Source organism: Giraffa tippelskirchi, chromosome 3 (genome assembly GCF_054371585.1).
Source record: "Giraffa tippelskirchi isolate mGirTip1 chromosome 3, T2T-mGirTip1v1.2.pri, whole genome shotgun sequence".
Classification (NCBI taxonomy): domain Eukaryota; kingdom Metazoa; phylum Chordata; class Mammalia; order Artiodactyla; family Giraffidae; genus Giraffa; species Giraffa tippelskirchi.
Window position 1 is genome coordinate 153,056,593 of NC_137277.1, and position 19,860 is coordinate 153,076,452.

At 39.6% G+C, this 19,860-nt stretch overlaps 1 protein-coding gene across 7 annotated transcripts in view; it reads left to right on the forward strand.

Annotated features, from left to right (window-relative positions):
- ADAM23 (ADAM metallopeptidase domain 23) overlaps nucleotides 1-19,860 on the forward strand; it is a 206,878-nt gene that overhangs the window by 79,321 nt on the left and 107,697 nt on the right. The window contains exon 1 of one of the 7 annotated variants that reach the window (XM_081577947.1): nucleotides 13,502-13,635. The exons of the other annotated variants lie outside the window; for them this stretch is intronic. Within the exon in view, the coding sequence (XP_081434073.1) occupies nucleotides 13,574-13,635 (62 nt within the window). The 5' untranslated portion in view covers nucleotides 13,502-13,573. Of the gene's footprint in view, nucleotides 1-13,501; nucleotides 13,636-19,860 lie in introns of those variants that run through there. 7 annotated transcript variants of the gene reach the window in all.

Below are 19,860 nucleotides of genomic sequence, written 5' to 3' on the forward strand. Positions count from 1 at the left end.
AAATTTTTGTTCTTCAATGGTTTATTCTTCTGTTGTGATCTATGTGGAGTTTGTGTAAGAAACATGAAAAAAAATTGATGATAGTCTAAGACAGAAAATGGGAGGGAGGGAAACCTTTTCAGTCTTTGGAAGAACTCTGACCATCATGTATTTCTCTTAGGTGTTTACAGTGGCAGAGTAGCCTTGAATTTGTAGAATGGATGACTTGGTAACAAGTCTGTTATTAACTGGAAACTTTCACTGAGATGGAGATGACTGGGACATAGGGTATTTAGATCATTGTTTCTATGACACCTGTGGTAAAATTTAGGCAACTTTAGAAAATGATGCAGTGCCTCGAATCCAGATAAAAGAGCTCAGTTCAGTTCAGTCACTCAGTCGTGTCCGACTCTGTGTGACCCCATGGACTGCAGCATACCAGGCTTCCCTGTCCATCACCAACTCCCGGAGCTTACTCCAACTCATGTCCATCGAGTCGGTGAAGCCATCCAACCATCTCATCCTCCGTTGTCTGTTTTTCCTCCCACCTTCAATCTTTCCCAGCATCAGGGTCTTTTCAAATGAGTTAGTTCTTCGCATCAGGCTGCCAAAGTATTGGAGCTTCAGCTTCAGCATCAGTCCTTCCAATGAGTTTTCAGGACTGATTTCCTTTAGGATTGGCTGGTTGGATCTCCTTGCAGTCCAAGGGACTCTCAAGAGTCTTCTCCAACACCACAGTTCAAAAGCATCAATTCTTTGACACTCAGCTTTCTTTATAGCCCAACTCTCACATCCGTACATGACTACTGGAAAAACCATAGCTTTGACTAGACGGACCTTGGTTGGTAAAGTAATGTCTCACTTTTTAATATGCCGTAGAGAACTAATATCCATATGCTTGTTATCTGAGCTTATGGGATAAAAATGAGTATTATCTTTCATTTCTAATACACGCTGTTTAATATCTTCTTAAGAGATAAGCAAACTAAAATTCTTTTCTAGTTAAGAAGTCTAAAAATGAGTGTGCTTGAGACACAGAAAAAGGAAAAAAAGTCTCATTATAATATTGCTTCACTCATGCTTTCTGATATTGACTTGCAGTTTATTGTGGGTATTTATTAGTCATCTCAAAAATATTGTCTGGTTTTAGATACTTAGGCATCCAAAAAGGCTAAGTGCCATTACATGGCTCTATGATTTAAAAAATTGTGTATAAAAATAGAGATACTGATTTGACCCTCAGGGCATGCATGTGAATACAATCCTAGAATAGCCTTTTTCAGAATTATTGGATGTTCTAAATATCCAATACATTGTCTTTGATGAAAAAAAGGAACTCTGGAAAAGACTTTGTCTTGTTGAGCATAAAATGTGGCTTGTATTGGGTCACATGAGTATGCCTTTGTATAGCTGTGACGTGGGTCTTTCTTGTCGTTGGACCCAGTGTTGGTTTTGTCATCCGTGAATTCCACCTTCCTATGAACAGATTAGTCTCTTAAATGATAGGAGGATGAGGGAGCAAGAAAGGGAAGATACTTGTTGACATTATGAATTCATAAATTGATTATAAATGGTTACTAAAACAACTGAGAATCATCTTTTCCAGCCATGACAGTCTTGATGACTGAAAAGAAGGATTTTTTTTTTTAAGAAGTTAAATTTAAATATTTCAGTGATGGGTATGGGATGGGATCTTTTGCCATTTTATTTGGAAAGCAGTCATTTGCCATGGCAGTGCTCTCTGGGAGGTTTACTTCACTTTGTACCACACACATTCTTCACTTTTTGAATGTGGTTCCAAAGAAAATCAGTGCATAGAAGGGTTTTATTTGCCTCACGCCATAATTTTCTGTTCTGTTAGCTCTCTAGTCTGAGAGTTAAGTATTTTGATAATAAAGTCATCTATAGTTCAGATTCTGTCTGGTCTATTACATTTTATTACATTTTTGAACTTTTCTATACTTTGATATCCAGCAAGAACTTCTTTTCCCTTTCTAAGTTTTATTCTTTTAATAGAAATGGACTCCTGCATGAACACTGGTGTCTAAAAGTGGCCTAATAAGCCTGCTATTTTTAGAGAAGGAGAAAGTTGCCTTTTGTTCCCTCTGTGCTTTTCACCTCCCACATGTTCTTTAAAGTTTTTTCCCCTCTGGTCTTAGTAGTGATGGCTTTCTAATTCCAGATGCCTTTTCCTTGGTCCATTTTTGGCTCACTTTGTCTCATGCTCAAATTTTTCAATGTCAGAATTGAACTGGGCTCATCTGTTTCTATTACTTACAGATATTTTGGATTCCTTTTTCTTTAATTGGCTAAAACGATAAAATATATACACAGAGAAGTAGAAATATATTTTTGCAATTTAAAGAAGAATGATAAGATGGCTATTCATATAATACCCACCATTTGGGTTGAAATAGAATATGGCTAGTATCTCAGAGGGGCTTCCCTAGTGACGCGGTTGTAAGGAATCTGCCTGCTAGTGCAGGAGAAGCGGGTTTGACCCCTATGTTGGAAAGATCCCCTGGAGAAGGAAATGGCAACTCACTCCAGTATCCTTGCCTGGGAAATTCCATGGACAGGGGAGCCTTGTGGGCTGTAGTCCGTGGGGTCGCAAAAGAGTTGGGATACAACTGAGTGACTAAACAACAATATCTCAGAAGCTTTCTGTGTCCCTCCACCAAAGTATTTCCTCCTTCCCATCCCCCACCCAGGTAACTGCTCATCCTAAAGCTTGTGTAGGAGATTTGGATTTTTTAACATACACAGAAAGCAAGATAGTCATAATATTAATTAATAATCACAATAGAGTTTCCAGAAGAGAATGAAATGTGGATGCATGTTTATTCCCTGCATTCTATAAAAGAAAAATTAGTTAAGGATTGTAAGGAGAATTAACCCTCTTGAAAGGATTCAGCCATTCATGGTGTCTTACTGAAATTAGAATTAGAGTTAACAGGTTCAAACATATGTCATGAAAATATTCAGTGGACTGCTATGCAGCATACCCTTGTCCAAAGTTATAGAGACAAATTAGAAATTTCCTATCTTCGTCTATCATTTTGAGAGCACATAACTTCTCTTTATCTTGTTGACTCTCGGTGCTCAAGATCCTTGCCACATTTCCATGTCTTACTGCTTGCTGTGGATAACCCATTAAGAAATTACACACACACACACACTTGCACACACAGTCCTGTCACTACCTGCCTAGAGGTAGTTGTTGCAGTAGTCAAGAACACTGCTCTTAGAATAATTTCACAATCACATTTGCTCTCATCCTTCATTTTTCTCTCAGCCTTGTAGTCCCACTCTTCATGGGCTGACTGCCTGGGACTGGCTTTTGACTTCATGGATACTTACTTATCTATCTATAAGAGAGAGATTAAAAGTAGCCTGAGTCTCACTTTTTCTGTTGCTTCTGCCATGGACTGTCTTTGGCCCCACCTTGCCCACCTGGGGGTGCTGAGCTCTGCTTATAGGACGCTGGAGTTCTGTGGATTCCTCAAGCTAAAGTGTGATGGACCATCTTGTCTTGTCTTTTGTTTCTTCGAGCTTCCTGCTTGTGGACTCATCAGCCACAGGACTTTACTAGATGTTTCCTCTGTGTAGGTGACAATACCAAGAGCTGTGGATACAACATGGTACCTGCCATTTCTATGGAATAGCAGTTTGGAGAATCTCATTTGCTTCTGTGTTATTTATATGCTGGTGTGATCTCTGGACTCTTATATGCATTTCAACTCCTGAATATTCTCTGAGCCTGGAGTTTTAACTCTACTGGACTGTTAGTTTCTGGATTTTTCTATGAATGTAGTCCACTCCTGCCGGAGTCCTGCTCCAGCTGGTCCAGGGGTTCCCTCAGGATGGACGGCGTCGGCGATGTGAATGAGAAGACACAGCGAGTCTCGGTGTTTCCAAGTGTCTCCCGCCTTTATTGTTTTTTAAGACAGCTTTTATATCTTTAGTGGTACATAGAAACAAATGTATAGAGTCATATCAAATCAGCTTAATGGGTCAACAGTGTTGACCTTTACTGACATCATTTGCATATCTTAGTTCATTTTGTTTACATCATCTTCTGGCCTGGGGGCCTGCCAACATCTTGTGACTCTCCTATTGATAAGGGTTGATCAGTCAGAACACTTTTGTATCAGGCACAGCAGGAAAGAACCCATCAATAGAAAGTTTCAAGGCAAAACCTGTTTTCGGTGATTTACTTTACGCCTTGAGCTTAACAAAAAAGAATGTGGTCCCATAAAGTCATAGAACAGCAAGCTGAAGGTCAGCCCTAAGTAAGAATCTTCAGTTAAATCAACAATTGTCTCACTATTTGTATTACAGCTAAACTTCTATTTATATAAATCTTCAACTATTATGCTTTTATTATATAGGCTAAATATGTTAAGAGTAAAAACATAGCGAGTAAATATAGACTAAGCAACAGTTTCACAAAGCAACATTTCCTATATTTCCCAACAAGCCTTTTTTCCTGCGAAGGGTTTTGTGCCCATAGGGGCTTTTCGTGTGGAGGTTCTCAATGCTGTTTTATTATTAAGGAACAGTCATGCACATTAGCTCCAAAGGCACAGGTACATTTATTAAACAAACCAATATGTTAGCAAAAGGAATTTAGATCAGCATGCTCTATATCCCAGATAATTTTATTTAGGGTGCTACCGTTCAGGGGCCTTGTTGATTGAGGTTTCAGACTGATCTATTTCAGAAAAGAATCAGGAAAAGCCTTTTGTCCAAGTCACAGAAGACAAGAAGAGGTCTATTATAGCAAGCGTCAGAAAGAGAGATCTAATTTTTAAGGTGAGCGCTGAGGCAGCCTCTCGAGAATCCCCGAGGCCTGAGAAGCCGTGCTCAAATCAGTCCTCTTTCTCATGACTCTGTCATGGGTGGGATCTCGTGAGCTGGCTCCCAGCACACTCCATTTTCTATCATTGTAGTGAATTACCTATCTTGGTATGGCTTTCTTTAGGATTGACTGGTTCGATCTCCTTGCTGTCCAAGAGACTCTCAGATGAGATGCTCGGATGACATCACCGATTCAATGGACATGAACTTGGGCAAACTCTAGGACATAGTGGGGCACAGGGAGATCTAGTGTGCTGCAGTCCATGAGGTCTCAAAGGCTCTGACATGATTCAGCAACTGAACAACAACATGACTTTCTTTGATGTCAGTCAGTTCACTTAGGATCTTTATTCTTCCCCATCATCTCCAACACTAAGTACTCATGATCCTGAAATTTGCTGTTGATACTTAGTAAATTTGCCACTATGGATCACATTGTTAATTGTTAGAATTTCCTTCAGTGTTCTAAAAATGTCTGTTTTTAGGATTAAACTAAAAATAGTTTCTCTGAAAGAACCTAAATAGAATAGTTTCTCCTTTTTTCTGTGTCAGTCTCTCTGGGATTTGGCTGCTTCTAGAATCTTATAAAGATTTCACTTTCCTCCAAACATTGAGAGGCACTTTAATTGTGAATGTGGCTAAGAATGTCTACTTGGACTTAAAATTTTAAGACAATTTAGTGAAAGTTGCCTGGCTTGAGAAAAAAACCCATTTGCAGCAATTGTCTTAAAACTCTGATTTATAGGTTTATTGTTTTGCTTTTTTCTACTACCACTGATTTTATTTTATTGCTGGCACTTTATATTTCTTAAAATTGACAGAAAGTATCTGACTAAACAATATTTAAAATGAATTTTAAGACATATATTCAGAGAAGTGCAAATAGCTAATGATCTGAGTAGCTTTTGAAAGATACAAATTCAGATATTATGCAGTATGTCTGCATGTTATAATAAGACTGAAATAGATGAAATTACTCAGCTGTAATCACTGTTTTATACATGTCTTTCAAAATGACATCAGATGTCATCAGATTTGCTTATCATAAGCTACTTATGCAAACAAATTCTTACTTTTTCCTGTTATCTTTGGTTTTTAGTATCTTTATGATAAAGAATGATAGTTGACTTAAGTTTTTTACTTATTTTTAGTTGTAATCAAGTAACAGGTTTATAATTGTGTTGTCTGATTTTCAACATACCCCTTAAATGTGTGCGTGTGAATGTGCTCAGTCGCTCAGTTGTGTCCAACTCTTTGTAGCCCATTGGGTTCCTCTGTCCACAGAACTTTCCAGATAAGAATACTGAAATGTATTGCCATTTCCTGCTCTAGGGGATTTTCCCATCCTAGGGATCGATCTCTCATCTTCTGTGTCTCTTGCATGGGCAGGTGTATTCTTTACCACTGAGCCACCTAGGAAGCCCTATACCCCTTAAATAGATTGGTGTTAATACACTGTAGCGTTGACAGATCTTAATCATCAGCTCATAGCTGAATTTCTACGTAAATTTTTTTTGTTCTTTATTAATCTAATCTGTAGAAAGAGTTTATCACTTTCCTTCTTGGAAACTGAGGTATTCTTTTTTGGTGGAGGTACAAAGAAATATGTAGAATTAGATAAAAATTATAAAGCAGCTCTTTGTAGTATATATGGAACATGAATGGAACTATTCTTTTAGCACCGTTCTGGAAAAGTTGGCCTGAAGTCATCCCAGTATACAGAAAGTTGATTACTTGACAAAGCAGATACCAAATAGATGTGATATTGTGTTAACAATCCCAAGACCCAGCTTAGCACAGCTGTGCTTTTAAGGTAGGAGATGATGGCAGTCATGCAGTCACTGTTTTGGATGTGGAAGTTTTTTTAGAGGTCCTGTAATCCAACAGTTTTGGTTTTTGTAAGGGAGAAAACTTGTTCCGCAATGTTAGGGACATTACAAGACTCAGAGACAATAAGAGTCAGGTTAGGAGTTGGATCTCCTGATTCTTATTCACCTGTTTGTTCATTAGTTCAAAGAACAAATGGCTCCTGGGTGCCTGTATAGTTCGGGTATTCACCGTTAACTAAGGGTTTAACAGGGAGCAGAGTAAAAAAAGGCCCAGTTGACACTTGAATGAACTACACTGAATCAGAAAGTGCAGAAGTTGGAAGAAATCCCCTTTCCAAAGAAGTTACCAAGTAATGGTAGTTTTTCCAATAAATCCTATCATTTTTAGACGTCTGTTGTCATTATTTTGAAATGGTACATAATTTGGAAGAATGAAAAAATCTCTTTGGTTAGAGAAATTAGGAAAATCATGATTTTTTTTTTAAAGAATCAAAAGCCCAGTGAATAATTCCTTACTGCCATTAAATGTGCTTAGAACACTGAAGATCATTTTCCCAAGTGGTAATTTATTTGTTTATTTATTGGCACTTTAAAAAAATTGGGGTATAACTGCTTTACAATGTTGTGTTAGTTTCTGCTGTACAACAAAGTTAATCAGCTATATGTATACATATATCGCCTCCTTGAGCCTCATTCTACCCCACATTCCACCCCTCTAAGTTATCACAGAGCTCCGAGTTGAGCTTGCTATGTTATATAGCAGTTTCCTGCTAGCTGTCTGTTTTACACATAGTAGTGTATATATGGGGCTTCCCTGGTAGCTCAGCTGGTAAAGAATCTTCCTGCAATGCAGGAGATCCCAGTTCTATTCCTGGGTGGGGAAGATCCCCTGGAGAAGGGATAGGCTACCCTCTCCAGTATTCTTGGGCTTCCCTGGTGGCTCAGACGGTAAAGAATCGGTCTGCAATGGGGGAGACCTGTGTTCAGTCCCTGGGTTGGGGAGATTCCCTGGAGGAGGGCATGGCAGCCCACTCCAGTATTCTTTTTGCCTGGAGATTCCCCATGGATAGAGGAGCCTGGCAGGCTACAGTCCATGGGATCGCAAAGAGTCGGACTCGACTGAGCAACTACGACAGCACAGCACAGTGTATATATGTCAATGCTAGTCTCCTAGTTCGTCCCACCCACCTCTCCCCATCCCCCAAGTGGTAATTTAAAAAGTGGGTGCCACTTTGTATGAGAGTAATTTTGTAGTTTCTTGAAGAAACCACGAAAAAGTTCTCCTTTTCCTTCCCCCTCCTCTTCCACCTCTTCTTGCTGTGTGGTATTCTTGTCTTCTGTACTGGTTTGATATTAACACAGAACAGATTGCTATATTTTGACAATTTGATGAACATATTAATATTTAGGAAGGATCATGGTTATCATCTCTAAAGCGTCCTGTGTTCTATGTATGAAGGATCTCAGGATTGCACAGAATGTTTTCTGATCAGTAAGAGAAATCTAGGGTGACAACATCAAATGTTTCTTCCTTTATAGGGCCTTGCAGGCCTTGATTCTCAGGTCAGCCAGCAGATACCATGCATGCTCAGACTGTAGTAGCTCAAGAGAAGTAAAGGGTTAGGCTCCTCCTCGGTAGGATAAGAAGAGAGGAAGAGAGCACACAAAGGACAATTGTGATTGTTCTACAGAGATTTTACCAAAACAGCATAAAATTGCATTTTATGCTAAAATTTGCAAAACAAATTTTAGGACAGATATCTGTAACTCACAGTAAAAACATTTAAAGAAATTCTGCCATTTACAGCAACGTGGGCTTCCCTGGTAGCTCAGCTGGTAAAGAATCCACCTGCAATGCAGGAGACCCCGATTCGATCCCTGGGTGGGGAAGATCCCCTGGAGAAGGGATGAGCTACCCACTGCAGTATTCTTGGGCTTCCCTGGTGGCTCAGACAGTAAGGAATCTGCCTGCAAAGCAGGAGACCTGCATTCGATCCCTGGGTTGGGAAAATCCCCTGGACGAGAGCATGGCAACCCACTCCAGTATTCTTGCCTGGAGAATCCCCATGGACAGAGGAGCCTGGCGGGCTACAGTCCATGGGGTCACAAAAAGTTGGACATGACTGAGGTGACTAAGCACAGCACAGCAACATGGATGGACTTGGAGGGCTTTATGTTAATGAAGTCAGACAGAGAAAGACAAATACCACATGGTATCACTTGTGTGTAGAATCTAAACAAACTAGTTAATATAACAAAAAAGAAGCAGACTCACAGATACAGAGAACAAACTAGTGGGTACCGGTTGGGAGGGGAGGGTGGGTCAACATAGATGTAGGGGAGTGGGAGGTACAAACTATTAGGCATAAGGTAGGCTCAAGGATGTATAGTGTATAGTACAACACAGGAGAATATAGCCAATATTCTGTGATAACTGTAATGGAAAATAACCTTTAAAAACTATAAAAATAAAAAACTGCATTTATACATATAAAAAGGATATGGAAAATTTAGGTAAAAATGAATTAATCTTTAAATTGTGGTAATCATTTCTTTATCTAACTTCATCTGCTTTCTTTTTTTCCTTTTTGCTTCTCATCCAGTCTTCAGCCATTAATTGAATGATTGAAAGAAAGTTAAAGCTGCAGGTTTTCATACGTGGAAAGGCCTTTTCTTAGTGTTTTTGTTGATCTCATGCCGTTCTCTCCTGCTGCTCACATTAATTACTTTGCAGATGGCTCTAATTGACCCAGTAAAAGAACCTTATCTGTGTTCAGTCCTTCCCAGGCTTTAAAGACTCTGCAGCTTCTGAAGACACAGAATGCAGTGCTTACGCTCAGCTCTTCCTAGTCTAAGTACTTGGTCCTAGAGTCCCCTTTCCTTAGGAGATTCAAACTTCTCTGCTTAAACCTGTGTCCTATCTAGTCCCGATCCTGCCTTTTAAACACCATCACCCCATGCCTGATGCCTTAGCCACTCCCAGAGTATCCTCCCTGGCTGCACTCCTTGATCCCTGTCTATCTGACCTGCTCTTTCCTGCCTATTTCCCTATCTGTATTTTGTCCTGAACCTACCCTGGCCCTGTTTTCTTTTCTTTTTTTTAAGATTTATTTATTTTTGGCCGGGTCTTCGTTGCTGCACGTGGGTTTTCTGTAGTTTTCTGTAGTCAGATGGAGGCTACTCTCTAGTTGCCTCTCATTGCGGTGGCATCTCTTGTTGTGGAGCATGGTCTCTAGGTGTGTGGGCTTAGTTGCTCCCCAGCATGTGGAGTCTTCCCTGACTAGGGGTCGAACCTGTGTCCCCTGTATTTGCAGGCGGATTCCTAATCGCTAGACCACCACGGAAGCCCTGGCCCTGTTTTCTTATGGAAAAGTTCCCAATCATCTTGAAAGTGAAAGTCACTCAGTTGTGTCTGACTCTTTGCAACCCCATAGACTATACAGTCCTATGGAATTCTCCAGGCCAGAATACTGGAGTGGGTAACCTTTCCCTTCTCCAGGGGATCTTCCCAACCCAGGGATCGAAACCAGGTCTCCCGCATTGCAGGCAGATTCTTTACCAGCTGAGCCACAAGGGAAGCTGACACGATCATCTTAGTTGAAATTAATTTGCCCTTTGGGGCAGCTTGATGGTTTATTGTTTATGATGTTAGGGTATGTGCTGCCCAGTCTTATTTTAGCTGTGAGATTATAGTCATCTTGAGGGTGGGAATTCCTTTTTGTTTCTTTTTCTGTCCTCACCCTGACCTCCTTGTGTTCAGGGATTGTTGATTGCTCTGAGTTGAGGGGACAGAAGCAGCCAGGCCTGGCTGCTGCCCCCAACGTGGTTGGTGATCGTTGTCATTGCCTGTAATTCTTTTCTTTACCTGGGCTTGACATTGGTCACTAATAAATTAATTAATTAATCCTCTTCCTAAACAACTGTGTTTCTCTTCCTTTAAGAAAATATAACTTGTATTGTGGTTTCTCATTTTCAAGGGCAATGTATGTTCATTGTAAAACTGTAGGAATTATGGGTAAGAAAAAAAAATAGAAACCTTTGGAAATTCTACAGGAAGCAAGCCTACAATTATATTTGTGTATATCTTTGCAGATTTTTTTCCTGTATGTGAATATACACATGTAGACATACTTTTAAAAAGTTACTGCACATGATATCATATTTTCTCATTAGCTTTTTTCTATGTGGTATTGTGAACATCTTTCCCATGTTACCAAGCATCTGTAAAAACATATTTTTTAAAATTTAATTTTTGGTTAAAATTTTTTTTTCCTCTTTTTGGCTGCTCTGGGTCTTCATTGTGGCACAGAGGCTCTTCCTAGTTTCAGCCACACTTGGGGGCTTCTCTAGTTGTGGAGCACAGGCTCTAGAGTGTGTGGGCTTAGTTGCCCTGCCACACGTGGGATCTTAGTTCTCTGACCAAGGAACTGAACCCAAGTCCCCTCCTTTGGAAGGCAGGTTCTTAACCACTGGACCACCAGCAAGGACCCCTGTAAAACACATTTAAAACTATTCACATTTACATCATCTGCAGAGAAGAACTCGGTGTGTGTCTGTGTATTTGTTCTTGTCTAGTTATTTCCTCAGGAACCCTTTATAAGTAGCACTTAAAAGATTATAAAAACTTACGGATTTAAGATGAAAGTGCTTTCAGGACTTTTAATGGCTATTGATAAGTTGTCCTCTGTGTGCTCAATTGTGTGTCCAGCTCTTTGTGGCCTTGTGGACTGCAGCATGCCAGGCTTCTCTGTTCATGGGATTTTCCAGGCAAGAATACTGGAGTGGGTTGCTGTTTTCTTCTCCAGAGGAGCTTCCTGACCCAGGGATCGAACCCACGTCTCTTGCATTTGCAGGCGGATTCTTTACCACTGAGTCACCTGAGGAGTCCAAGTTGCCCCCTAGAAAAGCATATTAATTCATGCTCCCAACAGTAGTGAAGTGCCAATTTTGCTCCAAATCTAGCTGCTATTACTCATTTTTTATTTTCTAAACTGATGGGAGAAAATGGTCTCTTACAGCTATTTTGATTTACAGGTGTTTTATTATTAATGCAATTGTAGATTTGCATATAATTCATCACCATTAGCATTTGCTTTCTTTTTTCTGTGGATTGCATTTTATGCATAATATTTTGTGCATCATCTGCTCATGTCATTTGCCTTCTTTTTGTTGGGGTGTTTGTTTTTATTTGTTTGTCTCCTTAAAAAATAACAACTCTTTGTTTTTCATGTGCTTATTTTTTCTCAGTTTGCCTTGACATTGTTTATGATATTTTAAAATTTAGCTCATGGAAATTAAAAATATATAGTCTTATCTGTTATTAAAGTTATTTCTGAGTTTAAGATCATGTTGTAAAGCGATCTCTTCTTCCTAGCATTCAGTTATATTTTTTATAGTAGGTTGATTTTAAAACATACATACCTTTAATGTATATATTATTATTTGGTGTAAGATCTACTGTACAGATCTAATTTTCCCAAAATGTTTAGTCAGTTGTTCCAAACCTATTTATTCTTTATTGATTTTCCTCTTTACCATTTTAAAATGTCGCTATTTTCATATATTACATCTTTTTTATGAACTTGAATCTCTGGACTTTCAGTTTGTCCTTTGGGGTGTCCATTTAATCAGGCCAGTGCTCTGTATTTCATTTACTGTTGTAGTAATGTAAGGTCCTGTTGTTATTGCTCTTCTGAAAACAAATAGGTTGTCATAAACATTTATTCATTAAGATGAACTTTAAAATATTTGTCAAGTTAAAGTTTCTGAGACTTTGTTTGGAATTACATCAGCGATATAGAGTACATGTTCAACTATACATATTTGTGTATATTTTCACATACATAATACATATATAACATTTGTTGCCACCTTTATCATTGTTAAGTAGAAACTTTTCCCCTAGATTATTTCTAGGTTATTTTTGCTTGTTCACATAGAATTGTATTTTGGTTTTGCATGTATATCCTATAACCGGCTGTCTTACTTAGCTCTTGCTATTTCTAGTAGTTTTTCCATTTGTTTCCTTTGGCTATTTCATACATACCTGGGAGGAATGGATACTCTATGAACAAATGGGAAGTTTATCCCTATAGACTGAAAAATAAAAGAAGTAGGCAAATCTTGTCCTGGGAGATGGCAAAAACTGGAGTTGGAAGATAGTTTTTTCTTCTAGACAAAGTTCCAAGAAGGCAAGACTGATAATGGATCTATGTCTATTTCTGTAAAGTTTCACTGCACATGAAGCCTGGTTTGATAGTTTTATAAATAAATGTTGGGCAGGTCAGAATGAACCTAGATTAGCAATATTCAGCAAACTATAATATTAATTATTAATTTTGAAAATGGTGCACCAAAGCATTTCAGTTATGTGTAACTGTGTTCAAAAGGTATGCTGTCTTTATTTGGATTCAATTTCCCCTATGTTTAAAATTGTTCTTGTTTCATGACATATCGGGGTCAAACAACTTGTGTGAAAATAACTGCAGTTCTATCACAGAGGAATCTCAGAATTACTGGTGTACTTATAGAGATACTGGGAGCCACACTAAGAATGTGTTAACTCCCTCAAATGATGTGGCTTAAAAATTAGGGAGGAGAAATTAAACATCTTTCATTCTTATGTGTGGGCTTCCCTTGTGGCTCAGCTGGTAAAGAATCCGCCTGCAATGTGGGAGACCTGGGTTCGATCCCTGGGTTGGAAAGAGCCCCTGGAGAAGGGAAAGGCTACCCACTCCAGTATTCTGGCCTAGAGAATTCCATGAAGTATATAGTCCTTTGAGTCACAAAGAGTCAGACATGACTGAGCGGCTTTCACTTTCACTTTCATTCTTGAAGTGAAGTTGTTCAGTCGTGTCGGACTCTTAGCAACCCCATGGACTTTAGCCTACCAGGCTCCTCCATCCATGGGATTTTCCAGGCAAGAGTACTGGAGTGGGGTGCCATTGCCTTCTCCTTTCATTCTTAGGTAATTAAAAATGTCTCTATTGATGCTACCTCCTCTGAGGAGAACTCTTTTTTGAAAATTTTGTTTTTAGTTGAAGGGTAATTGCTTTACAATATTGTGTTGGTTTCTGCCATATAGCAACATGAATCAGCCATATTTCTATATCTCTATCTATATCTATATCCCTTCTCTCTTGAACCTCCCTCTCATCTCCCACCCTATCCCACTCCTCCAGGTTGTCACAGAGCACCGATTTGAGCTCCTTGAGTCATACAGTAAATTCCCACTCATTATCCATTTTACATATGTTAGTGTTTATATTTCTGCTCTCTCCATTTGTCCAACCCTCTGCTTCCCTCACTGTGTACGCAGGTCTGTTCCCTATGTCTGCATCTCCATTGCTGCCCTGCACATAGGTTCATCGGTACCATCTTTATAGACTCCATATATATGTTTTAGTATATGATATTTGTTTTTCTCTTTCTGACTTACTTCATTCTGTGTAATAGGCTTAGATTCATCCATCTCATTAGAACTGACTCAAATGCATTCCTTTTTAAGGCTCCTCAGAGGAGAACTCTTAATTGACTCCTCTTATCAACTGATCAGGCCAGCTTGCGTGGGGGTTCTCAGCTTTTATATCACTTCAGGTTTATCCTTTACTTCTCTGCTAACTCCTCTTCTCTCTACTGCCTTATCTATTAACTTAAAAGGTTTTAAGTTTTCTACTCTTATTGTGTTGACCAAAAAGTTAGTTACAGAAAAACTCAAATGAACTTTTTGGACAACCTAGTATTTTATATGGTGTTCTTAACTGTATTATGGTGCGTGGGCCATCGCTTATGAGTGCCTACACATTGAAGTACTGCAGCTTCCCCTGTGGTTCAGGAACTCATTGAATTCCTATGGTGACCCTCAGAGAAGCTCACATCTCTACAACCTGCTTGTTCTAGGAGTGGTCTCCGCCTCCAGCTCCAATCCTATGAAATATGCCCACATTCTCCAGCCCTGGCCTAGCATGCCGTCACTGTTTGACTTAACACCAAGCCTCAGTTCAACCTGTAATTACTTTCACCCACTTAACATATCATTTTTATACTCTTAAATCCAAACCTCTCCATGTCTACAATCTTTGAACACAGCTTTAAATTTCTTACTGTATTGTTTACACTCAAAGGAGTATATAGTTTCTAGCTGAAATAACTTTTGATATTAAAAATTATTTCAGGTGGGTTGAATCTAACTTTTTCTTAAAACTTAAGAAAAGTGGTGGTTGAAGAATCTTCTTACCTTTTAAGTTTGTTATTTTCAAAAAGGAAAGCACCATGAGGATAATAGTAAATTTACAAGCTTCCACTTGTATGAATGTACTAAGTTTAAAGTCTGTATCTCTCCTCATTACAACTTTGAGTGATGATTTAACGAATTAAAAGTTAGGTATAAAAGGAAAAAAGTAAAACTTCTGATGGAAAGAGGGAGCAGGCATGGTGCTTCGTTATCCAATACTGTTCTCCTTGATGCTCCAAGAAGCTGAGACTCTCCATAGTGCTCAGCATTTATTTTTATCAAATAAATGAATGTGTTACCGACCTGGGTCATTGGACTTTTTTCATCAGTAGAAATTGATAAGAGGGCAGATGAGAATTCCAGGCAAGGCTTTATTGGAACTTGTGCTGTAGCATGAAAGAGCAAAAACATGTAACAGGTACTCTTGCTTGCTTTCCGAGGAGGGCAGGCTGGTTCCTCAAATAGGGTGGGGGAGGGTGGGGAGTGGTGGGGGTGGAGGGGTAGCTTAGGAGGTCTGCCCACCCCCTTGCATGCAGCATCACGTGCAGTTCCTTGCTTTTGCTCCCAGCACCTCCATAATGGTAGTTGGTTTGTGGTCTTTTTGTATGTTATCTCTCATATTTGCTGCCACTGCAGCAGGCATGTAGTTATTTTTAGTCTCTTATGGTTTCTTATATTTTGTTGTCCAGGTGCAAATGCAAGCACCCTAGTAGAGGGTCCCAGGTCCAAGCCTACTTCAAGTGTAAGACCTGATGGGGTGAAGGGCAGACCTCCAGGGTGAATCTGTTAGGAGCCATGTAGGATGCTCAGGGGTCCTAATACTGAGGAGTTAAATGTTGTCAAGCAGAAGATAATCAGATGAGCCCATGAAAATGGGCATTGGTGACACTCCTTTCTTTTCTAGACATAATCTTTGACTGTTCACGCTAATGTTGACCTCTGTTCCAGTCCAAGTTTGAAAACATATGGAAGTAATTTACGTATTTTACCACTGAAAATGGAATTAGGGTATTAGTGATGCTGTTTCTTTGAGAGCAAAGACATCGAGTGGCAAGGAGCGTGGCTGGTCAGGACCTGACAAGTCCAGCGTATTGCGTGAATGTAGATTCACAACTTCTTGGTTTCTGCATCTCAAACTGCTCATTCCCCTCTCACGTGCTTCCTGATGTCAAACGCTGAGAGAGAGAGATCCTAAGTCTGTCCAATAACAGTGGCCACGTAAAACCCAGAAGCAGCTGGAGAAAGAGACATATTCACAGTCTACTGGCTTAATAACATCTCAGCTTTGGGATATTTTTCACCTCATAGACTAGCCTAACCTATTCTGTAGAACTTAATGTGTGTACCTTAAATTTGACCTTTAGGTAGAGTAACTGTATGTCCCCATTTTTTCCAGGACAGTCCTTCATGGTTTGTGTCTGTTGTCCTGGAATAATTATTAATATGCCTCTTCCCGTATCCTGATTTGGATGATAAATCTTATGGCCAGCCAGCGCTTCAGCCTTGGTGCTTGCTACTCTTCTTCTAGACTTTTCCCCTAGCTCTGCTGGTGAAGGAATGCTCTTTTGGCCTCAGAACAACAATCAGAAGAGATTGTTCTCAAATTTCCTAATCAGAGGTGTAGACTGAGGGTTCATCTCATTAATAGCAGTGAATGCAGATTTCAGAACTGGAAGAGACTTTAGAGACTGGTAGTTTGACTACTTTTTAATCATTTAAGTAAATGATCTTTAACTCATGTAGAACAAATGACTTTCTTGTGGTCCAATGTTTGTCTTTCCTAGTAGTCTTCCCTAGAGTGCAAGGCCTTGTTCTCTACATTATCTCTTTCTAAACAAATTAGTTTGCTTGAGGAACCCAGTCATAGCCTATCATGACCAGGATTGTCCAAAAGAAAGCATATAGTTCTTTTTTTAAAGTAAGGAATTCAAGTTATTTTCCAAAGAACCAGAAGTCATTCACTTTTCTTCATTAATGGCTTTTCCAGGCACTAGGGATTCTTGGTAAGTAACTTTTCCAGTTACTCAGATCCTTCCTTGACTTTTCCATAATGAACCTCCCTGGAGGAAAGTAAGATATAAACTTTTGGAGTTTTGACCACCTGACTGTTCATATATCTTTTTTCATTAGACATACCATCTCAAACTCAAGGACTCCAGCAAATATTTATATAGGCAAAACTTCTCTTTGTATGAATTTTCAGTGTCTAGATCTTAGTAGCAGTTCTCTTTGTATATTTGTTGATGATTCTGAAATTCTTTGAACATAAATTTCTAAAACTTTTTCTTGTGACATATGCTGGAATTAGGATCATTTTGAGCATGTTTAAATAATAAAGATGAAATCTGAGAACTAACAGTGTAATATTTTGTCTTTTACCCATGGTACGGTCTAATACAAATTGAGTGACTTTTCTAAGAAGCTCTTCTCCAAATCACGATGTAGGAACCTAGGCTGCATCCACCGTGTAGCTATGCCGTCTAGGACATGTGGCTTTTAGGATTCCAGGGAAGAGAGAGCTCTGATAGTTATGCCTGGATTTTAATGTTCAAACTGGAAGAGTAGACATCACTTCCACCCATATCTCTTGGGCCTAAATTCAATCTCTTGACCCCATCCTAAATGCTGGGAAAGCTATGAAATGTAGTCTTACCATGCCAGAAAGAGAAAGACAAAAAATGCGATTCAGTGGATACTCAGCATTATTTCTGCCACAGTCTCCTCCTTCATTGGTGTGACTCTTGGTTCATCTCCATGTTTAAATAGTCTTGCTATTCTCTTGTTCTTGGAGTTCAGCATCTTCAAGGTGCTTACATTTGTTCTTCATATATTGAATAAAATCATATTGTCTGACTTCAGAGTTCAGGTTCTCTTCACTACCTTTGTGCAGATTCACCATGAAGGCTCTGAGTGAGAGGATTCCATAACAATATCAAAAGAGAATTTCCTTATTGCAGTTCTTCCACTCTCTTCCATCTTGCTTTGAACTTCCATCCTACACTTATCTCTTTACTTCCAAAGGCCACCTCTCTTTCACCAGATAACCTGCATGAGGAGCACTATAGTAGCTGGCGTGTTTATCTTTTCTGTAACTTAAATGCCTAGAAAAAGGATGTTTATTTCAGAATTTAAAATGTTCAGAAATTCCTTTTCATCAGTTCCCTCACATTATCAGATAACTCAGAACTGAACGCCCAGATGGCTGATCATCAAAGTAAAATGACAGTTTATACATGGAACCGTTAATTGCTAAGTAGATCAGTATTGACCTGTTAGAGCATTCTGTTTCCGACAAGAAATTCTGCTAGGAAAACTGCAGAGGGCAGAGGTGGAGGAAAGGCCTTGGAGAGCATCTGCAGGCAGAGATTGCCAGACAGCTAATCTTCAGGCATACAGAGATACAGATGACCTGCTCTTTCTTTGCATGCTGTGGCTGGAGACAGGCCACCACACCACTAGCTTTTCAGTTCTTTTTCTCCAGTGTTACTTGCCCCTCACTGAAAAGTCTTGTTTCGAAATTCCACTAAGACTTTTATAATGAGATTACATTTCAGTTGGCATTAATTCACCTTTAGGAAGATTACAAGTGCCATTTTAGGATGAGATGGCGAATCTCAAACATTTGTGCTGATTTGCTTAGTTTTGGTTTCGGAGAGTGGCTTTCTTTACCCGACCTTCCCAGCACACGGTGTGGGCCTGGCATAGAGTGGATGTTCGTAGATGTTTGTTCACTTAGCAAATGTTGATTAGGCACCTGCTATGCACTAGGCACTATGCCAGGTGCTGGGGACACTGTGATAAGTGAAAGAAACAGTTTTAAGGCAGGGATGGCTATTGTCAGACAGGAGGAAAGGATGGTGCAAGTGAGGATGTGGTGCTATTTATAGGAGGCGGGAGAGAGGAGCGCCTCTGTGACAGGGAGCATATGGTCTTATGTCTATCTCTATCTGTCATAGGCTCCTAGAAAAGTGGCTATTTCTTTCTTTAAGATTCTCACATGTGGGAGATAGTAGAAATAGGTATGTCCGTGGTGGGCGAAAGACCTTGAAAAGAGAGAAATACGATAAAGTGACCGTTATCATATTTGATGGTTAGTGGTTAGAATGTTATTATCTGCTCTTGTAATTACAAGCAAAAGTAGGGGGTCTAAAATAGCCTTGTTTTCAACTGTTAGACATGCTCCAGGGATAGTGTGGTTGAGAATTTTGAAAATAATGAATTACCTGTAGAGAGAGGTAATTAAAATGCAGTTAGTGCAGCCTCTCTGCCTCTCCGTGTTGTGGAAATATTCCTGAGAGGAATGTTGTCATCAACAACCCTGCTTATGCATATTCACAGTGCTGACTTCATTAACTAGAACTGAAAGAAGTTTCTTCACCCTGTCAGGTTCTCCCAAGTATAGAGAGCTGAGAACTGTCATTGAAGAAAGTGAAAGTGAAAGTGAAAGTCGCTCAGTTGTGTCCGACTCTTTGGACCTATTTCTCCAGGCCAGAATACTGGCGTGGGAAGCCTTTCTTCCCAACCCAGGGATCAAACCCAGGTTTCCCACATAGCAGGCGGATTTGTTACCAGCTGAGCCACAGGGGAAGCCCAAGAATACTGGAGTGGGTAGGCTATTCCTTCTCCAGCGGATCTTCCCGACCCAGGAATCGAACAGGGGTCTCCTGCATTGCAGGCGGATTCTTTACCAGCTGAGCCACAAGGGAAGCCCCTGTCATTAATTCTGCTATTACTGAGATTTTGAGAAGGGAATGAGTAGATGGTACTGTAAGTTAAGTTAGATTCAAATGTAGAATTTTCAATAGACACACATTTGATTAGTAATTTCAATAGAAAAACCTGTCCAAGATACAAGCATCTGCCTTATTTCTGTGTTGCAAAGGTTGTCCTTCAGCTCACACCAGAAACCAGGCTGGACCAGATGCTCATGTGACTCACAGTTACTCTGTTGATTGGCTC